Raw genomic sequence first — 21725 nt, 5'->3', positions numbered from 1 at the left:
TACTATGCAAAGCAAAAGCCATTTATCAACAACATCCAGAAACGTCGTCAGCTTCTCTGGGCCCAAGATTATCTAAGATGGACTGATGCAAAGTGGAAAAGTGTTCTGTGGTCTGACGAGTCCACATTTCAAATTGTTTTTGGAAATATTTGACATTGTGTCTTCCGGACGGGCTTCACGGTGGGAGAGGGGTTAGTGCGTCTGCCTCACAATACGAAGGTCCTGCAGTCCTGGGTTCAAATCCAGGCTCGGGATCTTTCTGTGTGGAGTTTGCATGTTCTCCCCGTGAATGCGTGGGTTCCCTCCGGGTACTCCGGCTTCCTCCCACTTCCAAAGACATGCACCTGGGGATAGGTTGATTGGTGACACTAAATTGGCCCTAGTGTGTGAATGTGAAAGTTGTCTATCTGTGTTGGCCCTGCGATGAGGTGGCGACTTGTCCAGGGTGTACCCCGCCTTCCGCCCGATTGTAGCTGAGATAGGCGCCAGCGCCCCCCGCGACCCCAAAAAGGGAATAAGTGGTAGAAATGGGTGTCATCCGGACCAAAGAAGAAGCGAACCATCCAGACTGTTATCGACGCAAAGTTCAAAAGCCAGCATGTGTGATGGTATGGGGGTGCATTAGTGCCCAAGGCATGGGTAACTTACACATCTGTGAAGGCACCATTAATGCTGAAAGGTACATACAGGTTTTGGAACAACATATGCTGCCATCTAAGCGCCGTCTTTTTCATGGACGCCCCTGCTTATTACAGCAAGACAATGCCAAGCCACATTCAGCACGTGTTACAACAGCGTGGCTTCGTAAAAAAAGAGTGCGGGTACTTTCCTGGCCTGCCTGCTGTCCAGACCTATCTCCCATCGAAAATGTGTGTCGCATTATGAAGCGTAAAATACGACAGCGGAGACTGTTGAACGACTGAAGCTCTACATAAAACAAGAATGGGAAATAATTCCACTTTCAAAGCTTCAAAAATGAGTTTCCTCAGTTCCCAAACATTTATTGAGTGTTGTTAAAAGAAAAGGTGATGTAACACAGTGGTGAACATGCCCTTTCCCAACTACTTTGGCACATGTTGCAGCCATGAAATTCTAAGTTAATTATTATTTTTGCAAAAAAAAATAAAGTTTGAGTTTGAACATCAAATATCTTGTCTTTGTAGCGCATTCAACTGAATATGGGTTGAAAAGAATTTGCAAATCATTGTATTCCGTTTATATTTACATCCAACACAATTTCCCAACTCATATCAAACGGGGTTTGTAATTAGAGCCTCAAAAAGATCAATAACGCAAGACACCATTGATTTAAATGTATTATTTCTGAATAATCACAATGAAAAAATAAACAAAATCCCACTAAATATCTTTGGGGTCCAAAAGGTCCTGCACGTCACGTCTATAGGATCATGTTTTGTTTTGGTCATGTTCGGTTTTGTTTTTTGGACAATCATTTCCTGTTTTCGCACTTCCTGGTTTGTTTTGTTACCATAGCAACTCATTAGTCACGCCCCTGTCCTCATGTCTCACACCTGTTTTGTTACCATAGCAACTCATTAGTCACGCCCCTGTCCTCATGTCTCACACCTGTTTGCACTAATCACGTCCATTATTTAAACCTGTAGTTGCCAGGTGGTCAGCCTGGCGACTTTACCTACACTTCCTTCATGCCATGCCTGTTTAATCATTCTGTCCAGTTTCCCTCCTGCCCATGCCACTTAAGTTTTTGCTGGGGACTTTCTGTCAAACTAGGACTATGAGGTGGTTTGTTTTTCCGAGGCAAAGGAAAGTTGGCACAGGCGAGACGTGAATGTAAGTACATATTTATTTCTTATACTAACAAACTACAAAATGGATGGAAAAAAAAGGCACGGAAGTACAAAACTTGGCCGCCAAACAATTAGCCGCAATAGGCCTTTAAACCATTGCTGATATTCAAGCTAACACCTTTGGAAAACAAGTTTTAACTACAAACATCATTTTCCTGTTTGATAGCCTCGACTGACAAACCAATATTTGTTTCAAATCGTGTCGTAAAAATGTGTGTTAGTATATTTTTCAATTGTGGTTCTCATTTATTGCTTGGTGGTTGTGAGCTTGTTTAGAGAGTTTGATTGGCTGAAACTTTAATTAGTAGATTGCACAGTACAGTACATATTCCGTACAACTGACCACTAAATGGTAACACCCCAATAAGTTCTTCAACTTGTTTAAGTCGGGGTCCACCTTCATCAATTCATGGTAAGAGGATAAACATCAATCAACCAGCCAGAATTAGTCGGGCCTGTTAGCGTTGGCACGGCTAAAAAACAAAAAGGTTGACTGTCATGTCAACAATGAAATCAAGATGTCTTTTAGACCAGTAGTTCTAGAACTTTTTTCACCAAGTGCCACCATAATGACTAATTCAAGCTGTTGGTTTACATGCTTTTTTTTTATTTCTCTTTGCTATTTGGGCTCATTGGACCCTAATTAGATTAAAAACTAAGAATTAACTTTTGATGTGATGTACTTAGTCCGTAAGTACACAAACGTGTAGTTTTTGTTTTGTGACCTGCTAATTCTTATTTTTACACATTTTTTTTACAAATTCCATTGTATGTTATACTCTTTTGACACCACCAGATGGCAGTGTATGTGTCCACATAAGTGGCCATAAGACCCCAATTCAGTAGTGTACACAATTTTGCAAATAAGAGCTAAAAGGTGCTATCCACGCATGTGGCCACTAAAGTTTATACACTAGCGTAGTGGGTCTAAGTATTCATTAAAAACAAGGCAGAGGTCTTATTCAACATACGATATTGGCGTACCACTAGTTAGAGCCAGTGTACCACTCTTTTTTAGAAGAATCAACCTGGACATTTTAGGAACGTTCCAAATGGCTGTTTTTCACTAAGTCTACGAGAAAGCTGTTAGCCAAAACAAAAAAACAGAGATCCTTTTTCAGGTCCAAACTTAATGAAGTTGTCAATATTTTTAATGGTGGCGCCCATTTTAGGACAGGAAATAAATATATACATATTTTTTTTTAGGAACATAAATACAAAACCTCACAATAATGTCTGATTAAAAGCTAAAAACGTTATGACAGACCGCCTTAAAAAACGCAATGGAATTTTGCATTTTTTTACTGAATGAGACACCCAGAATGTACAAAACCCGTTTACTTATGAATTGGGAAATTGTGTTAGATGTAAATATAAACGGAAAACAATGATTTGCAAATCATTTTCAATCCATATTTAGTTGAATATGCTACAAAGACAACATATTTGATGTTTTTTTTGTGCAAATAATCATTAACTGTAGAATTTGATACCAGACACACGTGACAAAGAAGTTGGGAAAGGTGGCAATAAATACTGATAAAGTTGAGGAATGCTCATCAAACACTTATTTAGAACATTCCACAGGTGTGCAGGCTAATTTGGAACAGGTGGGTGCCAGGATTGAGTATAAAAGCAGCTTCCATGGATGGGGCGAGGGTCACCACTTTGTAAGCAAATTGTCGAACAGTTTTAGAACAACATTTCTCAACGAGCTATTGCAAGGAATTTAGGGATTTTACCATCTACGGTTTGTAAAATCATCAAAAGATTCAGAGAATCTGGAGAAATCACTGCACATAAGCGATGATATTACGGACCTTTGATCCCTCAGGCGGTACTGCATCAAAGACCGACATCAGTGTGTAAAGGATATCACCACATGGGCTCAGTAACACTTCATAAAACCACTGTCAGTAACTACAGTTGGTCGCTACATCTGTAAGTGCGTGACCTTTACCGAAAGTAGCAGACGATTTGCGCGTGACGTCACCGGCGTGAGGGCTCCTCACATCCTCACATTGCCATTAGGACCGAGAAAGCGACAATTTCCCCATTAATTTGAGCGAGGATGAAAGATTCGTTGATGAAGAAAGTTAGAGTGAAGCACAAAAAAAAAAAAAAGCGACAGCTCCAGGGGGACCGTTTCAGATGTAATTAGACACATTTCTAGGATAATTCTGGAAGATCCCTTATCTGGTTATTGTGTTAATAGTGTTTTAGTGAGATTGTAAAGTCATACCTGAAAGTCAGATGGCTGCAGTGAACGCCAGTGTCTCTCAGAGAAGCCAATGCAGGAGCCAAAATCACAGCTGCCTTTTTGAGTTGCAGGAGGAAGTCGCATAATCCGCTGAAGTCTCCGGTAAGAGCCGACTTAATATCACAATTTTCCCATCCAAAAAGTTGCTGGTTGACGTAGAGAAACATGTTCGCTTGACTGTGTTAAAGCTTCACAACAAACAAAGAAACACAGGCTGTGTTTCGGTGCTAAAGGCAGCTGCAATCCACCGCTTTCCACCAACAGCATTCTTCTTTATAGTCTCCATTATTAATTGAACAAATTGCAAAAGATTCAGCAACACAGATGTCCAAATTACTGTGTAATTATGCGATGAAAAGAGACTTTTAGCTATGTGTGGTGCTGGGCTAATATGTCCCCTCCAACCAATAACGTCACAAACACGCGTCATCATTTAACAATGTAATTTTAGTAAATTAAACCGGCCGTATTGGCATGTGTTCCAATGTTAATATTTCAACATTGATATATAAACTCTGCGATGAGGTAGCGACAGGGTGTACCCTGCCTTCCGCCCGATTGTAGCTGAGATAGGCACAAGCGCCCCCCGCGACCCTTAAGGGAAAAAGCGGTTGGGATGGATGGATGATATATAAACTCAGACTGCGTGGTCGGCTTTCAGTAGGCCTTTAACATCACTAAGAAAAGGTTGACATTGCTCCATTTGTCAATTTTTATTCAAGTTTTTGCAAACGTAAAAAAAAAAAAAAAAGAATAAAATAAACTGCTGCAAGCTGTGACACGTGCGCTCACGTGCACACTCGGACACTGCAGGGGAGCGTGAATAAATTATACACATATGTACACTTGGTGGCGGTGGGCGTGGTCACTCGGCGGCGTTGGAGCCGGAATCTGAAGGAGAAAATAAAAGGGTTTGACGGGTGGTGGGGGAGTCGAGGGACACGTGCACTTACTCTTGCCGTCGCACGCCACGATCTTGACCTTGTCCACCTTGACCAGATCGGTGACCTCTCGGAACTCCACGTCGTTCAGGACAAACGTCCAGACGTTGTCGCAGAAGCGATACGTGTTCAAAGAACCCTGATGGACAAACCGACGTGGCTGTCAGGACCGTGGCTACCGAAAACGACGACGTCTGGGGTTACCTTGAAGTTGACTCTGTTACGGACTCTGTTGGCGAGCGCCGTGTTGATGGCTTTGTCGAACTGGAGCAGGACCTGCAGGGCGAGCTGGGGGGTGATCTGCTGGGTCTTTAAAACAAACACCGAGATTAATTTCCACTTCTATTTCAAAGTTGGTTACGCCATCTTCAGTAACGACCGGACCACTGTTTTCAGACTTTAACTGCATTTGCGTTGTTTTCATCACCACTGCACGTCAACGCCGATGACGTGGAACACATATCCCAGTCTAATCCTTATGGCGCAAGTACTGTACTTTTCCGACTGTAAGGTGCACTTAAAATCCTGTCATTTTCTCAACTGACTTTGGTAGAGGTGTAACGGTACACAAAAATTTCGGTTCGGTACGTACCGCGGTTTAGTAAGAAAACAACAAAATATAAATTTTTGGGTTATTTATTTACCAAATTTGTAAACAATGGCTTTATCCTTTTAACATTGGGAACACTATAATAATTCTGCCCACGTTAATCCACATTAAACTGCCTCAAGTTGTTGCTTAGATGAAATAAAATGACAACTTTTATTGTACATATAAAAAGTGCAACATTTCAAGTCAACTCATCATGCTTAATTTATTACAGCATTTGGGAAGTCTGTAGTAGTTTTTTATTATGTAAATGTTACATTTTTGTCAACGTGATAGCAGGGACCCTGCCATTCAAAACCAGGCAGCCACATTACTAATGATTAATGTCACTATTGCTGAAAAAAATAGTACAATAGCAATAGGAGAGACTATTCATCCCTGAACACCATGGAGTTCATGTAGGCCTTATGATGCACTTACATTATTATATACACTCTCAGAGACAGAAACTCTTCATTTAATATAATGTCCTTTTTTGCTGCTTCAACACACCTCAATCAACACTGTCCGTAACACACACACACACACCGCAAAATGAGCTAAGGTTACGCTAATAGCTAACTAGCCTTCACCTCAAACCAGGACTGCGAGTGAGCCGAGTTGCAGTTTGTCTCTAGAAGGTCAACGGGCTCATAGTGATGTTTAGAAAGTAGTTGACTTGGAAGTGTTTATAATTCGGGGAAAGACCGTTGCTCCCCTGCTAAAGACCTATCTGCTCAACGCTGAAGCGCTGACGACATGCGCTCTGAATACGCACTGCTGATTGGCTTGTTACCGTTACAGTTGTAACCTATCAGATGGTTGTGTGGGAGGGACAATGCAGGGTGCTGTGTACAGACAGAGACGGAGGCAGAACGGAGCGGAGCAGCTTGTTAAGACTTTAACATAGGCGGCTACTTCTAATGTTGGTGTGGAACTCGTTCGGTACTCCTCCACACCAAACCGGAACCCCCATACCGAAACGGTTCAATACAAATACACGTACCGTTACACCCCTAAACTTTGGACTGACTGGCAAGAACACCAAGGCACGGAACACACACACACACACACACACACACACACACACACACATACACACACAATCCAACGGCCATGACGTGAAACCCTTAGGGGTGGTTGACGGCTGGGCAGCGCCTGAATAGCCGCAGCCTTCCACCGTAACTCCCCCTTCCTCCCCTCTGTTGCAAGTCTCGAGATGTATGTTGTAATATGTACATGTGCTTTGCTATGGAGGTTTTTTCCCCCACTCCTAGGGTCTCGATTGTGTTTTTTTACTCACACTCCCCCAGCTTTACCTTTTTCCCGGCTAATACCCTCAAAGTTCTTTGTTGGGCCCCTTATTATTCACCATAGTCTTGGACAGAATATTTCGAACTCAACTTTCCATTTCAACGCTGATGATATTGTCATATACTGCACAGCACCCACTCCTGCTGAGGCCTTTAAATATCTTCAACATGCATTTGACTGAGTAGAAGAACAACTTTGCTATCTTCAACTGGTTTTAAATGCAGAGAAAACAAAATGTATTTTCTTTACCACATCAAAAACTGTAAGATCAGCACTATGTGAGAACATTTTAACAAGAAATGGGCAACTTTTTCTGTTAGTGTCTTCTTTTAAATATTTAGGATTTTTAATTGATGACCACTTGAATTTTAAGGAGCACATTTAGTATGTTGTAAAAAAAAACTGAAACTTTCACTGGGATTTATTATAGAAACAAGTTTTGCTTTTTGATTGGCAACACTAAATTGGCCCCAGAGTGTGAATGTTATCTGTCTATCTGTGTTGGCCCTGCGATGAGGTGGCGACTTGTCCAGGGTGTACGACGCCTTCCACCCGATTGTAGCTGAGATAGGCGCCAGCTCCCCCCGCGACCCCAAAAGAGAAAAAACGGTAGAAAATGGATGGATAGAAGTCTTGCTTTCTTTTACTGTGAAACAGAAATTGGTGGAAACTAGTGAGCAGTAGAGAACATGAAGTGATTTTTGGTCTAGATCAGGGGTCTGAAACACGCGGCCCACAGGCCAATTGCGGCCCGCGAGACGTTATTTCGCGGCCCGCGCCTTATTATGAAAATTTCTTGCCTGTGTGGCCCGTGAGTTTTATATGAATGGCGTTTTACAGCGTCATACTTGTATACCCTCGATTTTTCCGGGAGACTCCCAATTTTAAGTGCCCCTCCAGAGGTAATCATTCTCCCGAAATTCGCACTAACAACAATACTAAGGGGGCACCGTGGAGGCACTGCTTTTAACGTCTTCTACAACCTGTACAAACAGTGTGCCAACAAGGCCACGTGTTGTTTGGCTTCTAAAGATGCAGTAAGCGACTGCAAGACATACTTGATAAACAGCCATACAGGTCACACTGAGGGTAGCCGTATAAACAACTTTAACACTGTTACAAATATGTGCCACACTTTGAACCCACACCAAACAAGAATGACAAACACATTTTGGGAGAACATCCGCACCGTAAAACAACATAAACACAACAGAACGAATAACCAGAATCCCATGCAGCCCTAACTCTTGGGCTACAATATACACCCCCGCCCCCCCAACCCTGTCCCTTATTGTAGCCTGGAAGAGTTAGGGCTGCATTGGATTCTGTGAGCGCTTTGAGTATATAACAATAGAAAAGCGCGATATAAATCTAATCCGTTATTACTATTATTATTATAGAAAAGCGCCATACAAGTACAACCCATTTACCATGTTGTGTTATGGTGCGGATGTTCTCCCAAAATGTGTTTGTCAGTCTTGTTTAGTGTGGGTTTACAATGTGGCACATATTTGTAACAGTGTTAAAGTAGTTTATACGGCCACCCTTAGTGTGACCTGTATGGCTGTTGATCAAGTATGTCTTGCAGTCACTTCCGTGGGTCCGCGAAAGCCTCGTACAATATGTGACTGGGCCGGCACACTGTTTCAGTGGTGTAAAAACGGACAAGCCGACAGGTTGTAGAGGATGCAAAAAGCAGTGCCATTACGGCATGCCCTTAATATTGTTTTCCCAGTGAAAACTGGGAGAATGACTGCCCTGGGAGATTGTCGGGAGGGGCCCTGATATTCAGGTGTTTCCCGGAAAGATCGTGAGAGTTGGCAAGTATGTTGCTAGGGCGGGAAAGCCATTCAAAGAAGGTTAATACGTTAAAAAGTGCATGTTAGATTTTTTCAAGTAATCTTTTCTTGCGACCCAGCCTCACCCAGTTTCTGCGTCCAGTGGCCCCCAGGTAAATCTCCCGTCCAAAGGCAAAACCCAGTAACTCAATTTTGGTCAAAACTGAGCTGATAATAATTTTGGAGTTCCCAGGTGATATGCTTTACATTAGTGTATGCCAATATTGTAATTTGTTCCGTAAGTAAGCTGTTACGCGCATGGCAGGACCTAGCAACTACCACATAACCGCGTAGATACAACAGAAAAACCTAGTATCTCAAGGGACCAATCGGAGCTTCTTTGTCAGTCGCCTTATTGTCTTTAATGAGACATTTGCACGAATGGGGGTTGACGGTCAACTCGATTATGTGATATTTTGACACGAGGGGATATTTGGAAGATTGGCCCAGGACGTTGCAAGCACCTTCATTAAATGTATCGTTCTTGATCCTTCCCCTTGCATACTCTTTTGGGCAGATAACTGTGGAGGTCAAAATAAAAACTGGACGCTGTACACGGCTCTTGCCCAATGTGCAAACGTAGAATGGGGCCCACCCGAGATTGTGATAAAATATCTGGAGAAAGGGCACACATTCATGAGAGCAGATTCAATCGGCAAGAAAATGAAAGCTCAAGAAAACATCTATACGTTTGGTGACTTTGTAGATCTTTGTAAGACAGCATCAAGATAGATTGGTTTTCCTTTGTTTTCTCAAAATCAACTAGAAGTGAGTTACTAGGTTTTGCCTATGGACGGGAGAAATTGAGTTTGAGACCCCTGGTCTAGATGAACATGTTTTGCTTTATTCATTATTGACGTAATGTTTATCACAGAAAAATTATAATTTTAACACTGGAATTGACCAATCTAATGTAAAAAAATATATATATTTTTAGGAAAATTTTCCACACGCAATAAATACGCCTCATGAACGCGCGCTTGCTTAAACTGCTTTATTCCTGTGACGTCATAGTCAGGCTGCTTTTAACTTAAACGTAAGACTGAGGAAGCACCGAATACACATTTGACACTATTGTAAATAAGTCATGACACAAGTAAATTATTACACTGAAATTAACAGTGTCAATAAAATATATTAAAGTGAAGACGAGAGAAAAAAAAGCTTCCCGGCTAATATTCGGCGAGGCTAACGGAAGCTAGGTAGCGTTAGCGAGGAGTCACCTGGATGAGCTCGTCCAGGCTCTCCTGAAGGCTGTTTCCCAGCGTGGTGTTCCTGTACAGCTGGTACGCCATGCTGGAGGCTGCGGGAGCCCAAAAAAGACGAAGATGAGCGGACGTTAGGCTGACTCAGGAAGATAACAAGCAGACTTGCTTCCCGACACGCTAAACTAGCAAACAACTGGGCGGAGCTTAGCTTCTTCTTCTTCGCCTGCCTTCATTCATTGTAATAAAGTAGCGCCCCCTCGGGAACAGTTGTGTCCAGTACGCATGCGTCACAATGGCCTGGATACGACAGCAGTTTGACGTTTAAAATTCAGCAGCATTCCGCTTTTAATAGCTCTTGCTGCTGGAGGTTAAAGTGCTTTTACGCCACTTTTTACATGAAATCCATTTCTACCGCTTATTCCCTTGTGCCTATCTGAGCTACAACCGGGTGGAAGGCAAGGTACACCCTGAACAAGTCGCCATCTCATTGCAGGGCCATGAAATCATCATGGGGGAAAAAATACACTTTGATTTACTGCTTGTGCAGTTAGTATAATGCCCACTAGGTGGCAGCAAACCGCAAGTAATACGAGTTTCAACTTTGTTGTAAAAAATGTGTAGTATTTATATCATGAAATAATTAAAAGTCTAAACCAGGGGTGTCCAAAGTGCGGCCCGCAGGTCATTTTTGAACGGTCCCACGGCACATTTTAAAAATACGGTTAGAAAAAATTAAAAACATCAAAAGTGGTATAAAAGAGCAAACAAAATGTAACAAGAAAATCTTGCAATGTTTATTCTACTAACACAAAGTGAAGTGAATTATATTTATATAGCGCTTTTTCTCTAATGACTCAAAGCGCTTTACATAGTGAAACCCGATATCTAATTTTTACATTCAAACCAGTGTGGGTGGCACTGGGAGCAGGTGGGTAAAGTGTCTTGCCCAAGGACACAACGGCAGTGACTAAGATGGCAGAAGCGGGGATCGAACCTGCAACCCACAAGTTGCTGGCACGGCCGCTCTACCAACCGAGCTATACCGCCCAAAGTTGCCATGCAGGCTGTTTCTTTCTTTAAAACATAATAATGAATCAAAATCAATGTCATTATGAATTGTGACCTATTCAAGGCTCCAATTACGTCTTATTAAATATTCCACTTCGAGATATTTTGGGGGAAAATTATGCATTTTTTGTGTTTGCCATATAAAAAGATGAAGCTGTTTTTTTGTTGTTGTTTTTTTTTACACAACAGCCGAAAACAAACAAACAAAAAACATAAACAACAATACAGCTTATAATTAACGGATGGATCTGAAGATGATCTCGAGATTATTATGTTAAAAGTAAAAAGTAAAATAAATATATATATTTTTTTTTAACACTTTAATGAGTGACCGTTTTGGATCCCCAATAATTTTAGTGTGATTTGTTCTTAAGTGCCATTGCTCAAAAAATAACAATGAATTAAAATCAATGGTGTTTTGAGTTACTGACCTTTTTAAGGCTCCAATTATTATATAATCTCAAATATTCCACTCAAAAATTTTATAGGGTGAAAATAATACTTATTTTGTGTCGCTTCCATAAAAAACTGGGTTTTCTTTGACAGAAAGAGCATACAACTTAAATCTTTAAAAATGTTATATTGACAGAAGGACCTAATGTTGATCTAGAGATTTAAAACTTGAAAAATAATACAAATAATAATACTGAATAATGACACATTTTAAATATTATTTAGACCAAAATCCTATGGGGACTGGGTGGAGGCCTAAATGTATATTTTTTTATACATATATTGTATTGTTTTTTAAAATCAGTGTGCGGCCCTCAGTGGAAAAAGTTTGGACACCCCTGGTCTAAACCTAACCGATTTTAACGTAACGAATTTTGTGCCCGTGTCCGACACACCAAAAAATAAGTCATATTTTCAGATGAAAAGTCATTTTATAAGAAAAAAAAAAAAATTGAAATTATGAGATTAAAACAAGTCATAGTTATTGAACAAAAACTGGAAATTGTGAGATATCCATCCCATCCATTTTCTACCGCTTATTCCTTTTCGGGGTCGCGGGGGGCGCTGGCACCTATCTCAGCTACAATCGGGCATAATTATGAGATGGAAAAAAAAAGTTGGAATTATGGAGTAAAAAGTCCATCCATCCATCCATTCCTACCGCTTGTCCCTTTCGGGGTCACGGGGGGTGCTGGTATATATATATATATATATATATATATATATATATATATATATATATATATATATATATATATATATATATATATATATATATATATATATATATATATATATATATATATATATATATATATATATATATATATATATATATAATCCCTACAAGCCTATTTTTTCCTGTCTATATATATATATATATATATATACAGTATATATATATATATAATATATAAAATCCCTACAAGCCTGTTTTTTCCTGTCTATATATATATATATATATATATATATATATATATATATATATATATATATATATATATATATATATATATATATATATATATACATATATATAATTTCACTCTACCCCGGTATTAAGCACTGTATAATGGATAAACCACAGAAACCTCGACTATATATACATATAGGTAAATAGATAGATAGATATACATATATGAGATAAGATTATATATATGTATATATAAACTATGAACATGTAGGTATATGAATATATATTATATATAAGAGTATATGTAGGTAAGTCTGTATTTTTCCTCATCCCTGTGAGACTGAAGCATTAAGGTGTGGGACTAACCAGAACAAGCTGCAGTGTGCTCAAATAACCACCAGTTGTAACGCCTGTGAGCAGATAATATTGTATCATCTCTATCTCTGTCCGACATACGAGGTGCATAATGCATTCTTCACCAGTTTTCTACCCACACTTAAAGTGAAGGACGAGAAAATAACGACCGTACCTACTGTAAATGAAGGAAGACAACAAAAGTTTTATGAAAGCCGCTGGTGCTCGGACAACCTTGCCGAGCTGGAAGAATTAAGCGTTGCCACCCTCGCTCAGTTTGAGCTCATTATTCCGCGTGTGTGCTCGGCTAAATCCTTTGAGATGCTAGGTGAGTGAGTGTGATACAGAGACTGGGATTTATAGCAGCGGCTGCTCGTCACCAGGACCAATAGCAGCTTCCTGCAGCTCTATTAAAGACAGGAGACAGGAGAAGCTTTGATTAATGAGTGTGGAAGTTTCCTCCTAGCAGGTTTGGTGGATCACACACGTCAGCTGGAGACCGTTCTGGTTTGACAAAGGTTTTATTTTTCCACGATACATTCACATGACACTGGACTTTTCAGTCCTCCTTTGTGTCATGCCTTTGTCCCTCCTGCTCCCGGCCGCTTACTGTTAAAGACAATAGATGATTAGATTAACGCGTACCAACTGTGAGATCGAATCACCTGCCAGCTGTGTCTCGCCGTCAGAACATGCCCCACCCCTATCTGATGGTGCTCGTCCTCAGCAGCATGGACAGAAGCGGTGACCTTTGCTCCTGCAGGCGCATTGGCCACACCTCCCTCCACAATGAGGTGTTATTTAGAGCTCCTTTGCTGGCAAATGTACTTGTACAAATGGCACGTTTTGTTTTTTGTGGGTTTGTGCGTAATACTTGTCAACGTTTAGTCAACGCCTTAAGTGATGACAGCCAAATACAAAGCCTCTTGTTAACTAATGCCAACTAATTGGTCATCATTAGCTGGTCTATTGAACTAACTAGTCTTAAATGATGTTGACCTAGTTTACTGACTAGTAATTAAAGTGTAGTCGCCTGGTTAACTAACCGGTATTACCTAACAAATTAACTAGTCTTCAATTAATCCAACCTAGTAAACTGACATTTTTAGTTAACCTATTTAACTAACTAGTTCTAAATGAAGCTGGTCTATTCAACTAGATTGTCATCAGTTAGCAATCCTATTGTACCAACTAGTCCTCAAATACGTTGACCTAGTTAACAGAATAGTAATTCAATTGTATTTTTGTGACACAAATCTATTGACATAACCGATCTTCAATGATGCTAAACTATTGAAATGACTAGCTATAAATGATGCTGGTCCAGTTAACTAAATAGTCATCAGTTAGCAATCCTATTGAAACAACTAGTCCTCAAACACATAGGCCTGGTTAACTAAATAGTGTTTCAATTGTATTTAGTGACACAAACCTATTGAAATAACTGATCTTTAATTAAGGTAATCAATTGAAATGACTAGTTTTAAATGATGCTGGTCCATTGAACTACCTCGGCATTAGTTAGCTATCCCTTTGAACAATATTTCAGTTGTGGTAGCCTCGTTAACAAAGTAGTCTGTAGTGACACAAACCTATTGAACCAACTAATCCTCAATAAAGCAAACATATTGAACTGATGAATCGATCTTATTTAACTAAGTGGTGTTTAGTGACGCTAACCTATTAAACTAACCAGTCCTCAAATAAAATAATTGGTATGTTAACGTCTCTATGTAACTTGTATTCCACCAAGCTAATCTATTTACCATGTATTTTTCAATAAGGCTAACCTATTGAACCAACAATTCTTTAATTAGGTCATCCTATTGAATTAACAGTGCTAAAATTTTTATCTTACTAGTTTTCAACTAAGTTAACTTATTTAGAAAACTAGTTTTCAATCAAGCTAAAATAGTTAACAAACTAATTCTCATTGAAGCAAACCTATTGAACTAACTAGTACTCCATACAAAACCCTTTTGAACTAACTAAACTAACAACCTTTTGAACTAACTAGTAACTCAATAAAAAATATCATTTTGCACTAACTAAGCTAAATTATCGCTACCTAGCTAAGTCATTGCACCGGTCAACCAAGGGTTTGAACTAATTAGTCTTCAATGAAGATAAACTATTTAACTAATTTTGAATTAGGGTAGTTAGTTTTCATGTAAGCTAACCTCGTCTTCAATGGTGCTAACCTATAATGAACTAATTAGTCTCAAAATAGGATAACCTATTTATCGAACTCATCTTGAATTCAGCTAAACTGACTATTTTTCATGCAAGCTAACCTAGTCTTCAATGGAACTAACCTATTGAACTAATTAATCTTCCATGAAGTTTAGCTATTTATCGAACTCCTTTTGAAGAAGGCTAAACTAGTTAGTTTTCATGAAAGCTAACCAAGTCTTCAATGGAGCTAACGTTTTGAACGAATTAGCTATAACCTATTGAACTCATTTTAAATTAGGCTAAACTAGCTAATTGTCATATAAGCTAAGCTAGTCTTCAATAGAGCTAATGTTTTGAACTAATTAGTCTTCAGTAAAACTAACCTATTTAACTCATTTTGAATTAGGCTAAACTAGCTAGTTTTTATGTAAGCTAACCTCGTCTTCAATGGTGCTAACCTATTTATCTAACTCATCTTGAATTAGGCTAAACTGACTAGTTTTAATGCAAGCTAACTTAGTCTTGAATTGAACTAATCTATTAAACTAATTACTCTTCCTTGAAGTTTACCTTTTTATCTAACTAATTTTGAATCAGGCTAAACTGGTTAGTTTTCATGGAAGCTAACCAAGTCTTCAATGGAGCTAATGTTTTGAACTAAGTAGTCTTCTATGAAGCTAACTTATTCAACTAATTTTGAATTAGGCTAAACTAGCTAGTTTTCATGAAAGCTAACCAAGTCTTCAATGGAGCTAACGTTTTGAACAAATTAGCTATAACCTATTAAACTCATTTTGAATTAGGCTAAACTAGCTAATTGTCATATAAGCTAAGCTAGTCTTCAATAGAGCTAATGTTTTGAATTAATTAGTCTTCAATGAAACTAACCTATTCAACTCATTTTGAATTAGGCTAAACTAGCTAGTTTTTATGTAAGCTAACCTCGTCTTCAATGGTGCTAACCTATTAAACTAAGCTAACCTATTTATCTAACTCATCTGGAATTAGGCTAAACTGACTAGTTTTAATGCAAGCTAACCTAGTCTTAAATGGAACTAACCTATTAAACTAATTACTCTTCCTTGAAGTTTACCTTTTTATCTAACTAATTTTGAATCAGGCTAAACTAGTTAGTTTTCATGGAAGCTAACCAAGTCTTCAATGGAGCTAATTAGTCTTCTATGAAGCTAACTTATTCAACTCATTTTGAATTAGGCTAAACTAGCTAGTTTTCATGCAAGCTAACCAAGTCTTCAATGTTACTAACTTATTGAACTAATTAGTCTTCCATGAAGTTCACCTATTTATCTAACTCCTTTTGAATTAGGCTAAACTAGCAGGTTTTCATGTAAGCTAACCAAGTCTTCAATGGAGCTAACGTTTTGAACGAATTAGCCTTCCATTAAACTAACCTAACCTACTCATTTTGAATTAGGCTATGCAAGCTAGTTTTCATGTAAGCTAACCTAGGTTTCAATGGTGCTTACGTTTTTAACTAATTAGTCTTCAATGAAGCTAATTTTTTCAACCCATTTTTAATCAGGCTAAACTAGCTAGTTTTCTTGTAAGCTAACCTCGTCTTCAATGGTCCTAACCTATCGAACTAATTAGTATTGAATTATGCTAATCTATTTATCTAACTCATTTTGAATTATCTGCAATGAGGTGGCAACTTGACCAGGGTGTACACCGCCTTCCGCCCGATTGTAGCTGAGATAGGCGCCAGCGCCCCCCCGCCACCCCAAAAGGGAATAAGCGGTCGGAAATGGATGGATGGATTTTGAATTAGGCTAAACTGACAAGTTTTCATGCAAGCTAACCTAGTCCTAAATGGAACTAACCTATTAAACTAATTACTCTTCCTTGAAGTTTACATATTTATGTAACTCATTTTGAATTAGGCCAAACGAGCTAGTTTTCATGGAAGCTAACCAAGTCTTCAATGTTACTAACTTATTGAACTAATTAGTCTTCCATGAAGTTCACCTATTTATCGAACTCCTTTTGAAGAAGGCTAAACTAGCTCGTTTTCATGTGATCTAGCCTCGCCTTCAATGGAGCTAACGTTTTGAACCAATTAGTCTTCAATGAAGCTTACCTATTCAACTTATTTTGAATTAGGCTAAACTAGTTTTCATTGTTTTAAATCCATCCATCCATCCATTTTCTACCGCTTATTCCCTTTCGGGGTCGCGGGGGGCGCTGGCGCCTATCTCAGCTATCAAGGTAACCTATTTAACTAATACGTCTTCAATGAAGCTAACCCATTTGTGGAACTCATCTTGAATTAGGCTAAACCAACTACTTTTCTGCAATCTAACCTATTTAGCTAACCAGTTTTTTAAAGAAACTAGCGGCCATGTTTTGGGGCCGTGCGAGGAAGTAGCAGGTAAAAAGTTCCAGAAGCGTTTTGTTGTGTCGAAGATCGTTAATGCGATGTTTTGGATGGTCAAGCGGTCTCATGATTACGTGGCCTCGTTAGCGCCATTAACGGTGAAAGTAATGATGCCACGATTATCCGGTCAGTGATGTGCAAATGACATTATTATTATTTAGGTCGTTATGCAGATGAGGGCCGTCAAACCTTCATCGCTCTCACTTTAACAAAGTGTCCGCGGTCTCTCCGGTCTGCTGTTCGCAACTCAACCTTTTTAACGACCACGGGCTGGAAGGAAACGCGCTGACGCGACAAAACAACCACGAGCAGGTGGAAGCAAACAGGAAATTATAACGGCGTCCATTTGTAACGAGGACACGCGAGAGAAGAGGTCAAAGGTCTTCTTCAAAGAAAGTTTTGGAGACGACGGAGTCCAAATCCTCTGCAAACACGCGGTATTAAAGCACGCGTGTGTGGAATGAATAAACTGCTTTTTGCCAAGAGTCCCTGAATGCACCATTGAAGAAAGATACACAATAATTGGACAGTGCGAAGATACGCAGAGATTAGTAATTGACAGATGTAACCCCGCCTCCTCCTTCCCTATTAGTGGCCAAGTCAACCTGCCCCCACCCCCCCTTTCTTGCAAACTTGATGACATGCAGAGGCGCTCTGCCACTCTTGGCACAGTCTACCCGGGGTGTGCACCGTGGGAGGGTGGGGGACTGTGGAGGGGTCGCCATGCCCCGGCCGAGCAGGAGCGAGTACGGCGAGCACAAGCCCCCTTACTCGTACATCAGCCTGACCGCCATGGCCATCCAGAGCAGCCCGGACAAGATGCTCCCGCTGAGCGCCATCTACAAGTTCATCATGGACAACTTCCCCTTTTACCGCAGCAACACCCGGCGCTGGCAGAACTCCTTGCGACACAACTTGTCCTTCAACGACTGCTTCGTCAAGATGCCCCGCAGGGCCGAGCACCCCGGCAAGGGCGGCCTGTGGGCGCTGCACCCCCTCTGCGGGGACATGTTCCACAACGGCAGCTTCCTGCGGCGCCGGAAGCGCTTCAAGGCGACCGAGCACGCCGTGGCCGTGCGGGCGCAGCCGCCCTTCAAGCACCCCTTCGCCATCGAGAGCCTCATCCAGACGCCCGCAGCCGTGCGCCTCCCCGTGGCGCCCCAGCAGCAGCACCCCGACTGGCCGCCCCGAACCCACGTGGCGCCCAGAGACGTCCTCCTTCCCGCCGTCCCGGTGCCCGTCAAAGCGACGCACGTGCTGGTTCCGGGCCTTCACACGCACGTTCCCACTTTCCTGGGGGGTGGTCCCACTCAGGCCTTTTTCAGCCATGGCGGGCCGCCTGTGTGCACGTTGCAGGTGGACGTGCACTAAATGACTTCTTCTTCACTGCACAGCAGGTTGACCTCTGACCTCCGTCAAACATGAACTTTGTCGGCGTGTGTGTGCGTGTACAGTTTCACGTGACAGAAATACTACTGCTTTAATATTTATTGTATTGTTTGATTTCTTCATCTGCATGTCTAATGGCCAGTTAGAAAATATTGTCAATACAGTAATAATAGTAATATTAGCAACAATTATTTTAATGATCAAATAATTAATTAATATTTCATATAGCTAATAATGGTATTGCTTTTATAATTATTCTGATTACAAATAATATATAATAATTATAATACATACAAACATAGAACTGTACTAATTATAATAATGCAATGAATTATTCTAGTTCTAAATATGTATTATTTATATTAGAATGATTATATTATCAATTCATTCAACCATTAGAATTGTGATTTTTTTATTTGACTAATCAAAGTTACAATTAATCTGTTTATTTATTCGCTTGTTCTTACTCTGAATTATTTGTTTTACTTTACAAAAATACTACTGCTGTAATATTTACATCAATATTTATTGTATTGTGTTATTTCGTCATCTGCATGTCAAATGACCAGTTAGAATTATTGGAAAAATAATAAAAATAGTAATATTACCAAAAGTTATATTAATTATGAAATTATTAATTAATATTTTGTATTTTATATACCTAATAATGGTATTGCTTTCATAATTATTCTAATGATTATAATAATTATAATAAATAATAACATAGAACCATTATAATTATAACAAAGAAATTAATTATTTGAATTACATATGTATTATTTAAATCAGAATAATTATATTATTAATTATTTCAACGATTAGAATTATGTTTGTTTTTTTACTTATCAAAGTTACAATTGCTTTGTTTATTTACTCTTTAATTAATTTGTTTGTTTTCAGTTTCGCTTTACAAAAATACTACTGCCGTAATATTTACATCAATGACAACTTATAAATATTATAAAATAATAGTAATAGTAGTATTGTCAAATACTATATTAATACGTTTATTATTTAATATGTTGTATTATATCTAACTAATTATATTGTTATTGCTATTATGTTTAATCCAATTATAATAATATACAATAAATATAATAACACAACTTTTATAATTATGATAATATAATTATTGTTATAATTAATGATAACATGTTTTATTTATATCAGGACAAATATATTAATGAAAAATTTGTGTATTGGAATGAAGAATTTCCACTATTAAACGTTTTAATTCCATATTTTTATTTATTTATTCGCTCCTCCTTCAAATTATTCATTTATTTGTTTGCGCTTTCATAAGTTCATTCATTTGTTCCATCATTCACTGATTCATACATTCACTCACTTACTGTTCCTTTAATGAGAATGAATCAGTGAATTTGTTGTCTAAGTATTGTTAATATCAATATGCCTAGATATGTTAAAACGTGTTGTGCTGGAAAATGTGTACTTCTTCTTATCTTATCATTATTATTATTATTATTATTATTATGAAGTTGATTTATTCCAAATAAAACCTGTGATTTTAAAACAAATGTGTTTGATGACTGTTTAATGAGGTGAAATGATCATAAAACCATACATATATAAAAAAAACTACGGTGCATAACTTTTGTATCATACCAGTACTAACATTGATCCAAAATAACAATTTCAACCTAATAATGACAAATGAACATTTGATTGACAGGTGTCACCCCTAATAGCAAACAAAAAAAAAACGCACGCCCCCGCTTGTTGCCATGACGACAAGACAACAAAACGAGTCGTCAAGGATGAAAGTATTCGCATATTTTTGTTGTTGTTGACTTTTACTATCATCATTTACGTCACGTTTGACTGAACAAAGAAGTTGATAATAACAATAATTATAATAGGAGATGCTGCTGGATTTAATGGTGAAATAAATCCTACTTGCAGGCGACCTTCACACTTCGCAACCTCACAACATCATAAAGCAGCTCGCCCACACACACACACACACACACACACACACACACACACCTCACTGACAATTTTAGAAAATAATCATCCAATTTTTTTACTGTTCTGTTCCAAATACTTCAGTCAATATCTTAGTTTTTTTTAAAGGAATGACAACCAAATTAAATCAGTCCACTTAACAGCCTTTGTCCTAACAGTCCTAGCCCTAAAAGTCGTAGTCATAACAGACTTTGTCCTATCAGTCATAGTCTGAACAGTCGTTATCCTAATAGTTGTCGTCGTAGTAGTCTATGGCCAAACAGTCCGAGCCCTACAGTCCTCATCCTAACAATTCTTCTTCTAACAATGGTTGTTCTAACAGTCCCAGCCCTAAAAGTCGTAGTCGTAACAGACTTTGTCCTATCAGTCATAGTCCGAACAGTCGATATCCTAATAGTCGTTGTCGTAACAGTCTCATTCCGAACAGTCCTCGCCCTAACAATACTTCTTCTGACAATTGTAGTTCAACCAGTCCTAGCCCTAAAAGTTGTAGTCGTAACAGACTTTGTCCTATCAGTCAGAGACTGAACAATCGTTATCCTAATAGTCGCCCTACAAGTTGTAGTCGTAACAGACTTTGTCCTATCAGTCATAGTCTCAACAGTTGTTATCCTAATAGTCGTTGTCGTAGCAGTCTCAGACTTAACAGTACGAGCCCTACAGTCCTAGTCGTAACAATACTTTTTCTGACCATTTGTAGTTCTAAGTCCTAGCCCTAAAAGTCGTAGTCATAACAGACTTTGTCCTATCAGTCATAGTCCGAACAGTCGTTATCCTAATAGTCGTTGTTGCAGCAGTCTAAGACCTAACAGTACGAGCCCTACAGTCCTAGTCCTAACAATAAATCTTCTGACAATTGTAGGTCTAACAGTCCTAGCCCTAAAAGTTGCAGTCATAACAGACTTTGTCCTATCAGTCACAGCCCGAACATTCGATATCATAATAGTCGTTGTCGTAGCAGTCTCAGTCCGAACAGTCCTCGCCCTAACAATACTTCTTCTGACAATTGTAGT

General features: G+C 39.1%; 2 protein-coding genes across 2 annotated transcripts; one reads left to right on the top strand and one right to left on the bottom strand.

Annotated features, from left to right (window-relative positions):
* The first annotated feature begins 1573 nt into the window (after positions 1–1573).
* LOC133569586 (forkhead box protein B1-like) lies at positions 1574–19029 on the top strand. Its single transcript, XM_061922037.1, has 2 exons — positions 1574–1812; positions 17930–19029. Exon 2 carries the CDS (start codon positions 17974–17976, stop codon positions 18706–18708), a length of 735 nt encoding a protein of 244 aa, XP_061778021.1. The 5' UTR covers positions 1574–1812; positions 17930–17973; the 3' UTR covers positions 18709–19029.
* Positions 4788–10202, bottom strand: gtf2a2 (general transcription factor IIA, 2). Its single transcript, XM_061922024.1, has 4 exons — positions 9995–10202; positions 5235–5339; positions 5043–5169; positions 4788–4980 (listed from the first exon to the last, which is right to left on the bottom strand). The coding sequence occupies exons 1-4, from the start codon at positions 10064–10066 to the stop codon at positions 4955–4957; spliced, it is 330 nt and encodes a 109-aa protein (XP_061778008.1). The 5' UTR covers positions 10067–10202; the 3' UTR covers positions 4788–4954.
* Positions 19030–21725: the final 2696 nt, after the last annotated feature.

Source organism: Nerophis ophidion, linkage group LG02 (genome assembly GCF_033978795.1).
Source record: "Nerophis ophidion isolate RoL-2023_Sa linkage group LG02, RoL_Noph_v1.0, whole genome shotgun sequence".
NCBI lineage: Eukaryota > Metazoa > Chordata > Actinopteri > Syngnathiformes > Syngnathidae > Nerophis > Nerophis ophidion.
Note: the sequence above shows the minus strand (reverse complement) of the source record. Positions and strands in the feature narration are given on the sequence as shown.

Coding starts and splice junctions, on each gene's coding strand:
- LOC133569586 (XM_061922037.1), top strand. CDS start 17,974: ATGACATGCAGAGGCGCTCTGCCACTCTTGGCACAGTCTACCCGGGGT.
- gtf2a2 (XM_061922024.1), bottom strand. CDS start 10,066: ATGGCGTACCAGCTGTACAGGAACACCACGCTGGGAAACAGCCTTCAG. Junction 5,340..9,994: donor GCCTGGACGAGCTCATCCAG/GTGACTCCTCGC, acceptor TTTGTTTTAAAG/ACCCAGCAGATCACCCCCCA. Junction 5,170..5,234: donor GTAACAGAGTCAACTTCAAG/GTAACCCCAGAC, acceptor TTTGTCCATCAG/GGTTCTTTGAACACGTATCG.